General features: G+C 37.7%; 1 protein-coding gene across 7 annotated transcripts in view; it reads left to right on the top strand.

Annotated features, from left to right (window-relative positions):
• The window catches only part of TRPM3 (transient receptor potential cation channel subfamily M member 3), a 416,081-nt gene that overhangs the window by 296,138 nt on the left and 102,586 nt on the right, over positions 1-17,357 (top strand). For all 7 annotated transcript variants that reach the window (XM_063180477.1, XM_063180478.1, XM_063180473.1 and 4 more), the window contains exon 7: positions 16,906-17,080. In XM_063180477.1, coding sequence (XP_063036547.1) covers positions 16,906-17,080 — 175 coding nt within the window. The remainder of the gene's footprint in view (positions 1-16,905; positions 17,081-17,357) is intronic.

Here is a 17,357-nt window from a genome sequence, read left to right as displayed (position 1 = left end):
TCGAGTATTCTGTTTTCCATTACCTTTTTAGGTTTTACCACTTGTCTTGCTCTTATTTTGTCCTCAGCAAATACTCAGGAACTAAAAAATAGTTTTTAGAAGCAGAGAGTGACATTTGTGGCCCTGAGCCTGCAAGTTCAGCGCAGAGTCACTCAGCTGAGCAACTACCTGGAGGTTAATTTGATGCTTTAATGCTCAGCACAGGTTTTTCTTATTTTCACAAAGGAAGACTATTTTAACACAGCCCAGCAACCATCTCTTGAAAGTGAGCCTCAAGTTGTCTCAAAGTCCTGGAATTTCAAAGTGCATCATTTTGAAGCATGAAATTTTGAAAATAAGAACTTTTCTAATAGTGTTTTAAGATCAAAAGGAAATATTCAAAGTAATCTAATCAGAAATGTTTCTGGTTTCCAATTCAAAAAATATTTGGGTCCTGGACTTTTTGCAGAATTTTCAAGGAACAGAGATCACTTGAAGATATACACTGGAAGGAAGGAAAGATATCTTTGTAACTATCTCTGCCATAGAGTTTATTTATATAATATTACATGGTTAATTCAGTAGCTCATGTAAAAGTTTTTACATTGAAATATGGAGTCCATGCTGTTCAGAAATATTGCATTAATGAGCAGAAGATTCTCAGGATAAGGGTATAGAGATTTTTAACACAATAAAATGCCCCAGCTCGATAGGGAGATGCAGAAATTGGAGGGCAGCTGTGTTTCCATTTCTGGGCTCTCCTTATACTGTTCCATGGCAGGAAGGGATCCACGGCATGTCAGGCTGATGTAATCCACCACTGCCAGTTTACTGATTTCTGATTCACTGCTTCTGGAACTGCTCAAGAGACTAAACTTTGTCTTTGTCTCATTGCCTTGGACACAAGACAGCTCACAGCTGTCTGTAGAATGACAGATTACACATAGACTGGAACAGACATCTGAAGGTCCCCAGTGTGAGTCTCTTCTCAAAGAGAAGTATTTGCAATGCTGAGTAAGTTTATCTATAGCTTCATTTGGCTGATGACCTCCAGTAATTAATATTCAACCTTCATTTAGCTGATTTCCTCCTATATTAATATTCAACCTACTCCAATCTATAAGGACTCCAGCAAAAGGTTTACAAACTTTCCCCAGCCCCATCACCAGCGTGGTATCTGAAGCTAACAAACTGCTACTTTTGGACATTTTCCCTTCAGAGAACCTCACCCTATCAAGAAAAATATGGCTCAGACACCTTTTTAACATCACTGCAGGTTGTAGAACAGGTATAGGATAACTCCTTAGACTCCTTTTCAAAAGGTTAAACAAGCACTGCTGTCTCGAACTCTCCTCCTTAGGCATATGCATCTTTCCTCTGGATCCTTGCCAGTTTCTCCTCATCCTTCATGGGTAGCCCAAACCTGCATCCAGGGCTGCAGCTACAGCCCTGCTAGTGATGAACACAGTGAGCATGGGGTAAGGGCCCACACTTGGCACACTGGTCTAATGCAGCCCAAGTGCCTGGCATGCTTCGTGTGCACCAAGAGCGTGCTGGTGCCTCACATTCATACAGTGGGCACTCACTGTAACCCTGACTCCATGACCTAAGGATATGGTTATCTGCTTAGAACAAAAGATGCAAGTTTTACTCTGAACAGCCATAATTTACATTGGAATTGTCTTTTAAGAATTAACACAGAAAAACTGCAATTTATGTGGGATTTTTCAAGTTTGGACTTGATTTTCCTAAATATCATACAAGTCCTTACTGTCTTTGAGACCTAAAATCCATTTAAAACAATGAAGTCTAATTGATTATCTTTATAAAAATAACTAAAAGTCATTAGGCATCCATCCTCAGGACACAGTCTGCCATGATGTTGCAGCCTCTGATTTAATTATTCTTTTTCTAAAGTTCATGTGCATCCCTCAATGTCATCTTGTCTACACTATTCCTTGGTTGGAGTCATTCTGAAGTGCTATGTTTCAATGCTAAATTTTATTCAGAACGAATACAAGGACTTTCTTCTTTTCTTTCTCTTCTCCCTGATGCCTGAGAAGTCTTCAGTACATTGTAAATTTTTTATACCCTTTACAACTGCTTTTTCCAAAATATTGTATACTTAAACCTTCTTTCTAATAGGTCACAATGGTTCAAAGAAATGTTTCCAAAGAAGCTGTTTGGAGAAAAAAAAAAAGGCAGAATAATTTTCATCAGTATGGTCATTGGTTTCAAAATGAATGCATATCTTATGATCACTCAAGATGTGGAAGTGCAGCTAGTCTATTTTTTCCCCATCCTGTGGAAGTACTAGTGGTCAATACAGAAAAAGAACTTCGTATGTCACCAAACAGATGATGTAATCTATAAACAGAGAAAGGAAATAAATGAAGTAATTACTAGAGATTACGTATTGCAAATTCTGCAATTATAACATTCCTGGACACTAGCAAGCTATTTTTCCAAAGAGCTGTAGAATGGCCTGGTCATTTGCTAAGATGTACTTCATTACCATTTCTGCAGAGCATTGCTGAGTAATGCAATAGGCACATCAGTTGTACCTTGAACCAGAAATATAAAAGAAATCTGTCTACAAAATATGCGTTGGAAGCTACGAGTCATAAAATATTCATTCCTGCTACTCCACAGATGGTTAGATTAGAGTAATTACCAATGTAGCAACTCAGATAATACATTTGATCTGAGGTCTGTTAATCATTTTCAACCAAAGTCCAATAGGTTGACATGTCGTGGGTTTCGCTCATTTTGTGATTACACAGAACAATGTTTTCTCATTGACAAGTGTGATCTAGAATTACTTCATATTACATATAAAGGGCCTCTATCAGCACTTGCAGAATCTTCAAAAATCCTACCTAAAGCTTGTCCCTTTTGGCTCCAGATTCATGTTTGCAGTTTTATAATATTCATTTAATTTCATTCCTTCTGTTTGCACTATGGCCTTCCTTACACATGATATAGTTGTTGGTGTTAACTGACATTTTATTGGTGCTCAAAGTATTCTCAAGTCTTTAAAGAGCTTACAGCACGGTTGCCAAGCACTTGCATCAGAAATGCTTACTTTCCTTCTTCATATGAGTGCTCTTACTGGAGCAGAGGAGCAAGACAAGGACAGGGATTATTTACATATATAATGATCATTGCGCATTGCACATTGCATGTATGAACTCTTTTAATTTGAATGAAAGGTGTTGTGAATTAATAAGAATGTTGAACGTTTTAGAAGAACACATCTAATTTTGTCAGCAGAATCAGAATGTGGACATGACACAGAAGCTAGCATAGCCCACCACACTGCAGCATAGCACACACTCATAGCATCTTCTTGTGTGTGCATGACCATTTGGTGAAACATACAATCATTGTCTGTCTTTTGTGTACATTTCATATCTTATACCACATATGGGTCAGTAATAAAATTTGTGTTCAGCATGTGTTAGGAAGGAATGTGTCAGGAAATGGCAATGTAGTGAGTGGTTCAAAGAGCAGAAAAAGCTTTGTGTGATATTTGCATACCTGACAAATGTCTTGAAAATATACTGACCACCTGCTAATGGCGTTTTATCTTTAGATTCAGATATTTTACTTATATTGAAGGCTTTGTACATCAAAATATTAAAATCTTCGTCAGAAGACTGCCAGAATTTTCCATTCTCTGTAACTCTCTGACAGAGGTTTAAAATTGTTACAATATGCTTTGGAAATAGATGGAGTCCAGTCAGTAAAGCAGTGATGTTCAAATCGGGGTTAACAGCTACCATCACAGATTAAAATGTAAGAAGATGTAACGTTTCCTCTAATGATTTAAAAGATGATCCCATACTTGCTAGATTTCTGACATTTTATAGTATTAGACACAGCCTCAGATAAGGAAAGAGGCAGGTGAAAAGAACAAAATGAGCCCAAGGACTTTACCAACATGAGGAATGAGTGTAACAAGCATATGTAATGTCACCTAGCCAGCAGAAGTCGAGGCTGTGCTAATGAGGAGGGAAGACTTTTTTCTGCTATTGAAAACTCTTTTCTCTTCATAAAATTAGCTACCACATTCTTCTTCAGAAAGAGTTATCTGGAAAAAAATAAAAAGGCAAAGAAAAAAAAGCTCTTTTCTTAGATTTTTAACAATTCCATTTCCAGGAGAACCAGAAATAATGTAAAAATATGGATATGTAACCAAAAACGTATGTGAAACAAGAATATTGTGCCAGAGGATGTAAAGGCAGTGTGTGTTTAAGTGGAAATAGACCCCTTCAAAAAAAAATCAGAAAGTTTGAAGTAGTTTGCTTTATTTTGTATCTTTCATAAACTTTTCAACCTTTTATAAATATTTTAACCTGTATACTCTATAGCCTTTTTGAGCTTGCAAGAACCACTTTACACTGCTAGGTCCATTCCTACACATTGAAGCATGTTAATATTTCTGAGAAGATGACCACACCAAATCCTCAGGGTGTGTAGATCCACCCTGTGAAACTAATACTCTTCCTTTGGGCAGTGCATTTCTGGAGGAATTGTCTCCCAGACCACAGAGGACTAAATGTAGAATTGTACTGTTCATTACCATGCTGCAGTTATTCTCATTCTAAACATGCCATTTGGTGCTGAAGGCTTGTTCTACCTGTATGTTGTTTGAAAAACAGACAGACAATAGGCATTGGAACCTGTGACCTTGTATTTAATCTTTCTTCTTTATAGAGTTGGTTAATGTAATTGAGTTTTGGTAGGCCTGTGAGAAAAACATTACCTCTGAATAAGAAATTGATAGATAAAGCTGGGTGATTTGATTAGGTAGAGAAGACAGTTTAGACAGTATAATATGTCAGCAGTATCTGTTCATGTGACCCGTGGACTTCCCTTTGTCATCCTATGCCTGAGAATATATGAAGGGGGCTGGGGAGGCAAAGGGACGTTCAACTGTCATCACTGGCACCTTCTCTGACCATTACATCTTCATCAAATGCATTGGAATTCTCATTTGATTCAGATTTTTCCTTCATGTCCTGTGCAGTCCTAGATGCATTTTCATAAGTACATATCTAGGTACAGACTACTTTCTAGGAGAAGAAGTCTGCTTCAAAATCAAAAATTTGACTACTGTGAAATTTCAGTAAACCCCAGAACTTCTTGAAGTTTTGACTCATTTCAGATTTTGTTAGAGATTGGAAACTTGGGTTTTTTTCATGAGAAGCATCATGATGTTTGTTGATCAGACACTGAAGACAAACATATCTCAGAAAGGGTTGACAAAGCACAAGGTTACAAATCATTATTGAAGCACTCAATAGATCCATGCAAGTGGATCTATAAATTCCTTTCACAAACCTGACTTTAAACAGATCAGTTTATTTAAAACATGTGTTTTCATATGGTTCATATAGAAAAAAAAAAAAGAGTACAGGTGATTTCAGCTCCCTAGTTTTTGGATGTTTTAGATTTATTGAATTCATAAAGCTGCAAAACTAAGAAACATTATTTTAGGATTAATCCACTTCTGCCAAATTTCTGCTATTCTCTATCTCACCTATTGTAGTTTCCTGAAACAGGCAAGAATAAGGGATAATTTTGTAGATTTTCTAGAGACAAATATGTTAAAAAATAAGCAAAATATGACAAGGAAAAGCACCTCAATATGTCATACGAGGTAATGTAGAATTTGGTTATGTTACAATGCGATAGCTTTTGAAAGTGCTGCATACAATATGTGGTAGTGCTCACATCCAAAGGAGCCAGGGAAAGCATCAGGGGAGATCAGAGAGAACGTGAGAATTTCTGAAACTGTAGTTGCTCCTGTGTCTCTTGGGCCATTGCCTACAGGTGATGAGCTCCAAGAGAGAAACTTGTTAGGTCCTCTGGTGATGCCCTAATTAGACTGTAAGGACAGATAGGGTAAGTTTTGACTGAAATCCACAAAGGTTCTGTGTGTGTGTGTGTGTGTGTGTGTGTGTGTGTGTGTGTGTGTGTGTGTGTGTGTGTCTTCGAACTTGAAGTGCCAGCTTTGAACTATGTATTGCCATTTTATCCAAGTGGTTGCTTGGATGCTTGTAAGGCTCACAAATCCCAGGGCAGAGTCTTACATAGGCCCTTCCCATGTCACATTTCTTCTGAGGACTCTGTGAACTTTATGCTTCTGCAAAGACAAGTAAAAAAATCAAAAGAAGATACCACAAATTTTTTCTCATTACCATGATGAATTTCCTTTTGAGAAGTTTTTAGGATCAGTCTATTATTAAATGAAGATATGGCTCCAGGTGTCAGGTCCACAGATTTTTCTTCAATGTCAGGTCTGGCAGGATGGCAGATACATCAGTAGGTAGATTTAGAGAGGTGAGAAAGGAGCACTGAACAAATAGACATGAAAATTAAAGTATCAAGGTAGAGTAGAAGAGAAAGGAGAACAGACTGGGGCAAAATAATACAATCACACTCCTAGCAAAGACGAGATAAAAGAAGATAATGGATTAAGCAGAAGGAGACAGAGAGGAAGTGAAAATGTGATTGGGCTACCAAAAAGAAAATAATAAAGATAAGAATGCAGAATGGATGTGAACATAACAAGGAGACAAGGAGAATGAATGGAAACTACAAAGGCAAAAAACATAACCAAACAAAATAAAATTCATAGTAGTGATTTTAAATTGTGTTTGGGAAGCAAGAAAATAAAAAGGAAATTACAGCATGGATTTAGGAGGGGTAGGTCATGTTTAACCAACCTGGTCACCTTTTATGACCAGGTAACCTGCCTAGTGGATGCAGGGAAGGCTGTAGATGTTGTTTACTTGGATTTCAGCAAGGCCTTTGACACTGACTCCCACAGCATACTGCTAGACAAGCTGTCCACCCACGACTTGGACAGGAGCACTCTTTGCTGGGTTCAGAACTGGCTGCATGGCCGGGCCCAGAGAGTGGTGGTGAATTGTGCTGCATCCAGCTGGCGACCAGTCACCAGTGGTGTCCCTCAGGGGTCTGTGCTGGGGCCACTTCTGTTTAATATTTTTATGATGACGTGGATGAGGGTTTAGAGTCCTTTATTAGCAAATTTACAGAGGACACTAAGCTGGGAACGTGTGTTGATCTGTTAGATGGACAGAGGGCTTTGCAGAGGGACTTGGAACTGTTGGATGGATGGGCAGAATCTAATGGGATGAAGTTCAAAAAGTCCAAGTGCCGAGTCCTCCACTTGGGCCACAATAACCCCCTGCAACAATATAAGCTAGGGACAGTGTGGCTGGAGAGTGTTCAGGTGGAAAGGGACCTGGGGGTGCTGGTTGACAGTCGGCTGAACAGGAGCCAGCAGGAGCCCTGGGGGCCAAGAAGGCCCATGGCATCCTGGCCTGTGTCAGGAACGGTGTGGCCAGCAGGAGCAGGGAGGTCATTTTTCCCCTGTACTCAGCACTGGTGAGGGCACACCTTGGCTGCTGTGTCCAGTTCTGGGCCCTCAGTTTGGGAAGGACATTGAGACGCTGAAGCGCGTCCAGAGGAGGGAAATGTGGCTGGTGAGGGGCCTGGAACACAAACCCTGTGAGGAATGGCTGAGAGAGCTGGGGGTGTTCAGCCTGGAGAAAAGGAGACTCAGGGGTGACCTTATCACTCTCTTCAACTTCCTGAAGGGTGGCTGTGGTGAGCTGGGGGTCGGTCTCTTTCTACGGACAACAACAGACAGAACAAGAGGACACAGTCTCAAGCTGCGCCAAGGAGATACAGGCTAGAATTAAGGAGGAAGTTTTTCACAGAAAGAGTGGTCAAATACTGGAATCATCTGCCCAGGGAGGTGGTGGAGTCACCATCCCTTGATGTGTTTAAAAAAGACTGGACGTGGCACTTGGTGCCATCATCTAGTTGAGGTGTTAAGATCATCGAGTCCAACTCAACATGGGTTGGACTCGATGATCTTAAAGGTCTCTTTCAACCTAGAAATTCTGTGATTCTGTGATAGTCACCAAGCCTATAGTAGAAATGTCAAAAACTAAATTGAAAAGAAAAAATAAGTCAAATTGTTATGAGCTTCTTTTTATTAGTAGTGGTTGTGTATCATTCAATCACACATAATCCTTTAGTTCTGTGAATTTCAGGAACACAGCAAATACTCTTAGATTTTTTTTTTTTATTGGCTTTCCAGATCAGTTTGATTTCTTTAGACATAGAACTGGTAATGAGTCTCCAAAAAATGGATGTTCCCCTTAATTTCTGAATACACAAAACTACTAAACTTGCTCAGAAAAGAGTAGAATGACTTTGACCTCTTTTCTCTCTCTCTCTTTTTTTTTTGTTTTGTTTTGTTTTGTTTTTTAACCTGTAAGTTTCTCTCCTTTTGTTATGTAACAGTTCTTGAAAGGCTAAAAGAAATACCCCTCTTATCTATGCCATATCTGGAATAAGAGGTTCTGCTCTAGTGAAGATGTTCGAGACAAGGGATGTGAAAAGGAAAAGCTGACTAAAAAGTGGAGCTGTGTGAAATTAGGTTTGAACTAGAAGTGACATTTGGGAGATGTTCCTGTACTTCTGGGTAATAAAACCCAGCATTCTTTCCCATCATCCTGTGAAAGCAAAATCCATTCCCTTTTTTCCAGTTGTGATCACTTAGTAATGTAATTGTTCTAGCGGTAAACATATTGCAACTGTGATTTGGAGAACTGGAGCATGCAGATTGTATGGGCAGGTGATCTTATCTCTCTGCCTTTTGCTATTGATATTTTAGCCAAAAAGGTTTCATACACATTAGAAGGTGTTTCCAAAAAGTTTTCTGAAAACAAATGCCTAGAAAAAGACCCAAGTTGTAATGTTATTTCAGTGTAACCTAATATGAAGGATCTGGACTATTTTATGATGTTCTGTTATCACTTAGCCTTTCTGAGCTAGTTGGAACCATAGGGAGTACCACATAGATGTCCAGAGGTGAAGCAAACACATTTGTGTGGTCAAACCTTTTAATGACTGTTGTCACTTCAATATAAATTCTTTGAATTTCACTTCATTGTAAATTTTAAATCTATTTGAGCATCACTTACCTGCTGTATCAACAGCAGAAGAGCAATTTTTTTTGACTCTGCATTACTGTAAGGCAAATATTGGTTGAGAATTTTAAAATTATTTTCCTCAATCTTTTAGGCTTACGCCAGCTCTTCTGCTTATTAAGATTCCAACTCATGTTTAATTGTTTATCCAATCTGTGTATGTAGCTTGCGCTAGGATATATCCAGGTACTATGTAAACACTTGGACTGAAATGTTTCTGGAAGGCACAGGTTTCATGTGGAGTTTCTTTCAGCCATTGTTAATACATCACGCTGCTGCATACTCTGCTTGTCCCATGGAGCATGGCAATAGCCTAGAAACTGGACTTCTAAGACAGACTTCTTGAGCTAAGGACTTTCTTTATATTTCTTTAACTTACCAGAACCACAAAATTCTGATACAAATTTCAAGACACCTTAAGCCTCTCAAAAAAATTGGAAGGAAATGCTATTTTGCAGTGCTTCAAATACAAATGAATAAGGCTTATTAGTCAATTTCCCCTCAAAAATCATAGTTCATCATATATACTTAGGTTAAAACTAAGGTCAGATTTGATCAAAATGTAGTTTAAAGCCATCTAAGTTCTTGTTACTGCATCAGTATTGTTATTGAGCTTCAGAACGTTTTTATCAATTATCCGCTGACAATTAAATGAGATTTTCTGCTAAATACCTCAAGTAAACAATCCTTGCATTAAAAGGCCCTGTGTAAAGTAACCTCATCTGTTGAATTAATAGCCTGTATCTGGGAACATGTCATCTGTTTGATGCAATTAAAGTTTTTTTTACACTATGGAGCATTTGTGCAAAATGGTCTTTGTGCCTTTCCATTCACTGTGCACTAACAAACACTTGTAGGAACTCTAACACAGCTAAATCTGTTGATTTGTATTTTGGATTTGTTTTTTTGTCAGTCAGTAAGGGAGCATTGAGTTTACGACTCACAGAAGCCATTATCCTAGGAGAATTTTACAGTTATAAAGGTAGCTCTTGTCTGAAAGCAGCAGATCCTTTGCAGGATGTTCACAAGGTAGTGGTGAGAAACAAGTCTAAAGCCTGTCATTGGAATTGTCTACTGCTAAGAGTCTTGTTGTCTCATTATCTGAGATAGGCACATGCAAACCCGAGGTATGATGATCAGCAGAGAAACCTGCTAATTTGTGTACCCCACCATCTGCAGTACATCTAGGTCCAGGAAGATTTAGCCATCTGTGGACCTGGAGAGTAGGCCTTGATCATGTAGAGGCTGCTTGATCATGCGAATACTCCTGCTTTCCTGAAGCCCTGTTGAACCCTTGCAGCTCAGTGATGCCGCACACATCCCTGTAGATGCCTAGGGTAGGCTCAGGTTTTCTAGGAAGGCTGAGAGCCCTGTTTCTACGCTGCACAGATGAGCAGTGTGTGCCTCGTTAGGAAAAGACGTTGACTGCTCATGCACCGTGTGAAGGTTTGTGCAGACTTACTCTGCCCCTCCTCTGGGACAGCTTGAGCTCTCTCAGTATGTCCACAGTCTTATGTGTAACCTTAATCCTGATGTTCTTCCATTGCATCCAGCCTCTGGAGATCTGGCTCTCCAGCTGCATGTTGTGCATGAGGTGTGACACATTTCCAGCTGTACGTCACTCCTGTGCTAGCTGCTGTGCAGTAACTCCTCCAGCAGGACGGACGCAGGCCCAACGTTCCAAACAAGTTTGAATAATTACCAAATTCTGCAGTCAGAATTTCCAGGTTGGACAACTAACGTCGGACAACTCACACCAAAATGTCTGGCCTGATGAAGGAGCAAAGGTGGCCAGCCGGAAATCAACTCAGATATGCCTACCACCGTGCAGTGTTATGATACTGAAATTAGACACATTTCTGCCAGGCTGGTCAACTAGAGAGCCTCTGTTTTATCTGACTGAACTCAGGGCTGAACTTACGGATAGTACACAGCATAGTGATATTTCCCAGTTACTCCTAAAACCATGCTTAAAAACATGAGTAGTAAATGCATTTTGTAGTAAATGAGGCATTTTATTCACTTGTTGGTCTATAAAAATGTGGGTAACTCATGCTTAGCTCTTCACTAAAAGAAGTAGTAATAATTAATAAGGCAGTTATACATTATTTATAAATATACTCACAGTATAAAATATTAATGTTTTTCCAAGAACTGGGAAAACAAAATCGGGCTTCCGCAAAGTATAGTAGATATTTTTTAGTCCCTTTTCACACAACACAGATATTTATGCAGCTTTTCATTCCTTGCATTTCCAAATGCATTCATTTTTTCTAGTTTATTATTTTAATTTACATATTTATGCATTACAGCTATGTCAAGGGTAAAATGATGGGGGTTTTTATATATTAACAGGAAAGCCTACAAGTGCTATTTGGTGCATATTGGGAAAAATGTTCTGATGTGTACATACTTTCCTGGAATCACAATTGTCGGAAAGTCACACTGGCTCTGCTTCTGACCACAAAGGCAATAACACAGTAACAAAGCTTTAAGTTGACTACATAAATCTTTTGCACAATATTGCAGTATAATTTCATCAGCAATACCTGATACTGTGAAATACTAAGCGGTCTAATCTACGCTACAAAAATCCATACTTACTGAAATACTCAAAATGCAATTATTATTTTAGAAATCAGTATAGTGATGAGCGCCAGGTCTTTGGTACTTTCTTCTTTTTGTATGAATCATCATATTGAATGAAAATAATGGCTTATTTTTCTGTATTCTATTAATGAAGTCATGAGAGGCTACCTATACTTTTGGATTTATAGCAGAAATATCAAGAATTTAATACATGAATTGATGAGCTTATTAAGTAGTAATATGCCAGCTAGTACGAGATGTTTCCCACATACCTACTATTGGATACAAACTTAATATTTCTTTGGAAAATCTGAGAGAAAAAAAAATCTCCTGTCTGTCTAAAAAATTATTTTTAATAACACAGAATAAAAATGCAGGGACCACTCTTAAGTTGCAAGACCTTTGATTTTGCAACCAGCTATTTTTCATCTTGAACTATTATTTAACTAAGTCATAAACATCACAGTGATAACACATTAGTCAGCATTCACAGCCAATTTCAAGTTCACAGATACACTGCTAGACAAGAAGTTTTCTTCCTTCCAAAGGGAGAAGGAAAAAAGGCTTTTTGAAACCAAAGCTCATCCTAGAAATGCTTTAGAAATTGAACTAATTAAATTTAAAAATTAATCCTCCATGTAATTATCAGATGACCATAATTTTTCAGATATTTAAAAATAATTCACCCAAACCTAAAATGTTTCTCTACAAGGAATATTAAATAAAAAGCTGATTAATATGTAATATAGTGCCTTCTAGGAAACAAAAAAGTACTCAGATATGTAAAAATGTGTTGTACTTTCTGTGTTTGGATGACAACACCAAGTGATAGTCTTTCCTGATAATAGTGCATTGCCCTGTACCAAAAAAGGTTCTTCGCAGTTTCAGATTGTGCAATATTTCAGTGTAGTGTGTTAATACAACTCCCTTTCTAGTTAATAAAATGTGAAACACACATTTTTTTAAGGTTGTATACTTTTAGAGTACTTATTAGCGAAAGCAACAGTTTTATTGAAGATAGCCCAACAGGATGAGTGCTATCCTTATTTTTTCCCAGACTAAGGCAATTTTTTTGGTAAATTCCACAAAAACACATGAAGAGAAAACTTTTTCCTTGTTGATTTATTGGACTGCCCATTATAGTGCTTGGCATAAAGTTCCCACCTTGTGGATGTGTGCTAGGAAGCAGCAGCTGCAGTACTGTAGTCCAGTTTTATGTCAGCAAGGTTTCGTTTTGGCACTGCCTCCTTTCTGACAATCTCAACTCAAGCGAGAAACTCTTTTTGCAGTGGTCTCCTTGACTTGTAAGGAATGTATTACCTCTTTATTTGGCATCCCACCTCACAGCCTGCCGTTGTCTTTCCAAATGAAGTGTCTGAAACCAAAGGCTCCCTGTGGAGGCACTGACAGCCCTTTCTTTGCAGGCAGTTGTTTACTGTGCATGAACAAGCTGAAATGGAGCTCTTACAAAGAATTTCTCATTCTTTTATTTCTGAGGTGAATTAATGGGAAGCAGATTTTGATTAGCAGTTAAAGAGAGGTCCATCAGATACCTTCTTCTCAAAGTCAGAGGTTCTTGCTTGCATCACATGCTAATGTTCCCCAAATTGTCCCAGTGTTATATTGGAGCAAAGCACAGTCAGTTCTCAGTTTTATATCATCATAGTTATAAATGCAGTGTTAGTATAGTCAGTCAGTGTCTTCAGACACACTGAAATTATTCTGCAGATCCTCTATATTAATTTCCAAATTCCTAATATTTAGCAGCAGGGAAGCATCCAGGAATTTTTAGTATCAGGATAACTAGAAGTTCAATTCAAATATCCTCTGCATTTTGGCTGAGAGTTATTGAGCTACAGACATCTTGGTGTAAGTAGATACTTTTTTTATTCTGAAATTAATATCATGTCATAACTAATTTAAATATAATTGGGAACATCATAGAAAGCTGAGGATGTGATAATTCCCATTTACCCATTTCTTGAAATTCTGTAGCACTCAAGCAGGCATGACCTTTTGTTATTTCATCATATCTATTGACTTTCTTTCATGCAGTGGACACCATTACTGCTCAGAAATTAATTATCATAAATCCATGGAAGTTCATAACACTAGGATTAAGACAGCTGTAATCAAGAGAATGTTCCTGAAAGCCATAAGATGATATACTTTGAAGAAATATCAACAAAGTGCTATTAACTGTTTTAAAATATTATTTCTTACTCCAAAAATTAACTGGAATAATTTGCCCACCAAATAAAGGAACAGTAGATTTTTCCAAATCAAAATTATTTATGGAGAACAATGAAATGTAAAGTAAAAAATCATCTATTTGCTGAAACCAGAGAGAATTTCCCAAATGAAAATGAGATATAGACATCAAGTTTGTGTTTAAATCTTTATTTTTTGTCTCAGAAAGAAATGTGCCAAAATTATAAAACAGTTTTAGTTCAATATGGAACTCAATTGTATATGATAAACCAAGGCTCACATGGCTTTGGGGGGGGTTAAATTTAAAGCTACATAGTTTCATTGAAATCTGAATTGGAGAAAAGTTATTTTATTTTACTAACCCCAAATTAGAGGATTGTTTTCATGCTGAATGTATTTTTGAAGAACCAGAGTACAGAAAAATTGCCATCTGATTAACTACAGTGAACACAACCGGAACACTTGCAGAAACCTTTTATATGCCAGGCAACTCTTGTGACTGTAAATTTAAAAAATATATATATGTTTAAAAATTTATAAGGAAAATCAAAGGTTGCAGGAGAAATTTTAGATGTGTTTTCAAATGGCCCAACAAGGCAGAAATAGTTCAGCTATTTAGACTAACCATAATTATTTAAATTATGAGAATTATTTGTCTGGTAGAAAACACTGGGAATGAACAGAGTTCCAGCAGAAGGACAGAAACTGACTCAGGAACAGTTTGAGATTCACAACACAGCTGCAATTATGATGATTGGTGAGCATCAGAGCATAATTTCAATACAAAGTTTTCCCTTGTAGTCTTACAAGAAGACTGTACACAAGGACTTCGCTCCTCTGATAACCAAAAATCTTCCGAATGCCATCTAAAACTATTAATTTCTCATGTGCTGTATATCATGGCGGTATTCAGTCATGGAGTCTTTTCTCTCCTAATTTGCTAAGGAAGATGAGTCAAACTCATTGTATCGTGTTTCATAAGATGACATCTTTATTCCCCCTACACTCCTTTTGGCTTTTTCCTCCATTCATTCCAGCTTGTTCTTTCTGAACAAGCCTGAGCACAGGTACAGATAGTATTTTGGATGGAATTTCTGGACTGGCTTGAACAATGGCACTGAATTGCCAATTTCCTTCTGAAAATGTTTTGCTGTGTGTATTATAGTAGTCTTGGTATACCAAAGACAGTTCTCTTTTCATCAGCTTTTCGAGTATTTCCTCCTAATGAGTTCCTAGTTTACAGAAGGATTTATTAAATACCGCATAAATGGCTTTGCATCTCAAATTGTGAACTTTCTCAATTCCTATTAATCCTCAATGTCATCCAGACTTGTCACATTACTAAGAGTACTTCTTAATATTATCTTATTAGCAGGTGTCTAGATTGGGTAGAACAGCAATTCAGGGAAGTCTTTAATATTATACAAAAAATTAACCCTTGATCTCTATGCAAATCATTCTGTTAATCACCTTGTTATACTCCACCCCTCGTACACTCTTTCATTAGCCTACATTTTATAATTCTACCTGTAATTTTCTTAACATAAATAAGCAGCACACATTTTACTTAAGTTATATGATAAAAAAGCCACAGACAAACAGTAGAGACAAGCATAACAAGGCATGCTGAGAATCACTTCAGGAAACATAATGTTTCCCTCAAAATGGTTCAAGAAATGCCTAGAATATTTTCCTGTTATATATACAAACTTGGTTTTTCTCATTCTTTCTTAAAGAATAGTTTATCTAATTTTTGACAGTAATTCAAATCCTTAAAATTATTAAAAACCATTTGATCTGTGAATATTTCTAGAGCGTCTAATCAGATTTAATGCTCCAGCCTCACAGGCTTACCTTTACTTTGGAGAATTGTACCCTCTCTAAATGAAAACTTCATCAGACGTATGAACAGTTGTTACATGGCTTCGTGCAACTTTTTTCAAACCCAGCTATTAATAGTGAAGGACATTATTTTTGTTTTTCCAGTGAAATGTCAGAATTTTGTGCAGAACATGTATAGGTTTTCTTAGAAAAAGCTACTTGAAAAGGAAAAGAAGCCTCTATCAGGAAAAAATTGCTAATAGAAAATGTTCAACTTCTGTTGCCTGAGTCCTTTTGAATGCCCCAATCTCAGCTGGTCAAGAAGTGAATACCATAAAAGCTTTTTCAGCTATGTTAACAGCAGCCTGGCATCAAACTGCCTTTCTCTAAATCCACACAACTTTCCTGGCAGTCTGTGTTACAACTTCTGCAGAGCGCTCCCATGTAATTACACCAGAAGTGCCTAAAATGAATATGCCTCTCCTTTGGTTAAGTACTAGTTCAGCTCTCTTTGGAGCAGTATACCTGGTGTGGGGTCTGCAAATCAAGGAATATGCTGAAAATTTGAGGGAATTCAGAGAAAAACCATGAGACTGACTAAAGCTGAAAAACAAATATAGAACTGACTTGCAAGAGAGTGTGTTTATTTTGTTGAAGAGAAGGTTAAAGGGCTGCCCAGCTGCAACCTCAAAGTGGATCCCACACAGCAGGAAAAATATCAGAGGTAATTTTGAAACAGCAAGCAAAACTATTGGAAGACCCAATGATGAGAAGCTGACATCATGCAAAAGCTACACTACAAGCAAGATTCCAGTCTTGATTATGAACATGTGAGGAAGACATGTAGTAGTTTCTTAATGATTTCAAAACAAGATTTGATCTTTAAAAAAAAATCATGGTCTATTTAAACATAACTATTGTATTTGAAATAGAAGATAATTCCAGAATATAATGGTTTATGCAGTGAAACTGAGGAGATGGCTACATTGGTCCCATCTGTCCTCAAAATACCTGATTTACTGAATGCATTTTCTCTGACATTACGCTGTACAGTCATAATGCAGTTATTTCAGTTTGATTTTTTTTTCTTCTGTCTTCTGTTATGTCTTGTTTGCCTTGCTGGCTTTGCATTTTTTTTATTTCTTTTCTGTTGCATTTATTTACTTATTTGTTTTTTGTGTGTTTGTGGTTTTTTTATTGGCTGGTTGTCTGTTTTGTGTTGTTTTCGTTTGGTTTGGTTTGGTTTGTTTCCTTCTTTCTTTTGCTCCAGGAATTGGCCAAGGGGTTCCTGTGGTGGCCCTTATTGTGGAAGGAGGTCCCAATGTCATCTCCATTGTTCTGGAGTACCTGCGAGACACTCCCCCTGTTCCTGTTGTGATATGTGATGGCAGTGGCCGAGCGTCTGACATCCTTGCCTTTGGCCACAAATATTCTGAGGAAGGAGGGTAAGTCATTTCATGACATATGTTCTTTCTCTATCCACAGGTTCAATTCCATGGTAAAGCGGAGCACAGGAAATTATTAACAATATTGCACAGAAGCAACACCTACCTCACATGGCCATTTCCATCTTTGATATGGGTGAAATGCTGAAGGTATTCAGAACATAACAAAATAAGCCTTAAAACAAGCCTCATCTCTGAGTCTGCTCTGCTTCAGGCTGGAGAGTCCCAGCTCCCTCAACCTTTCCTCATGTATGAGGTGATCCAGTCCCTTCATCAT

This window comes from Melospiza melodia, chromosome Z (genome assembly GCF_035770615.1).
Source record: "Melospiza melodia melodia isolate bMelMel2 chromosome Z, bMelMel2.pri, whole genome shotgun sequence".
Classification (NCBI taxonomy): domain Eukaryota; kingdom Metazoa; phylum Chordata; class Aves; order Passeriformes; family Passerellidae; genus Melospiza; species Melospiza melodia.
Note: the sequence above shows the minus strand (reverse complement) of the source record. Positions and strands in the feature narration are given on the sequence as shown.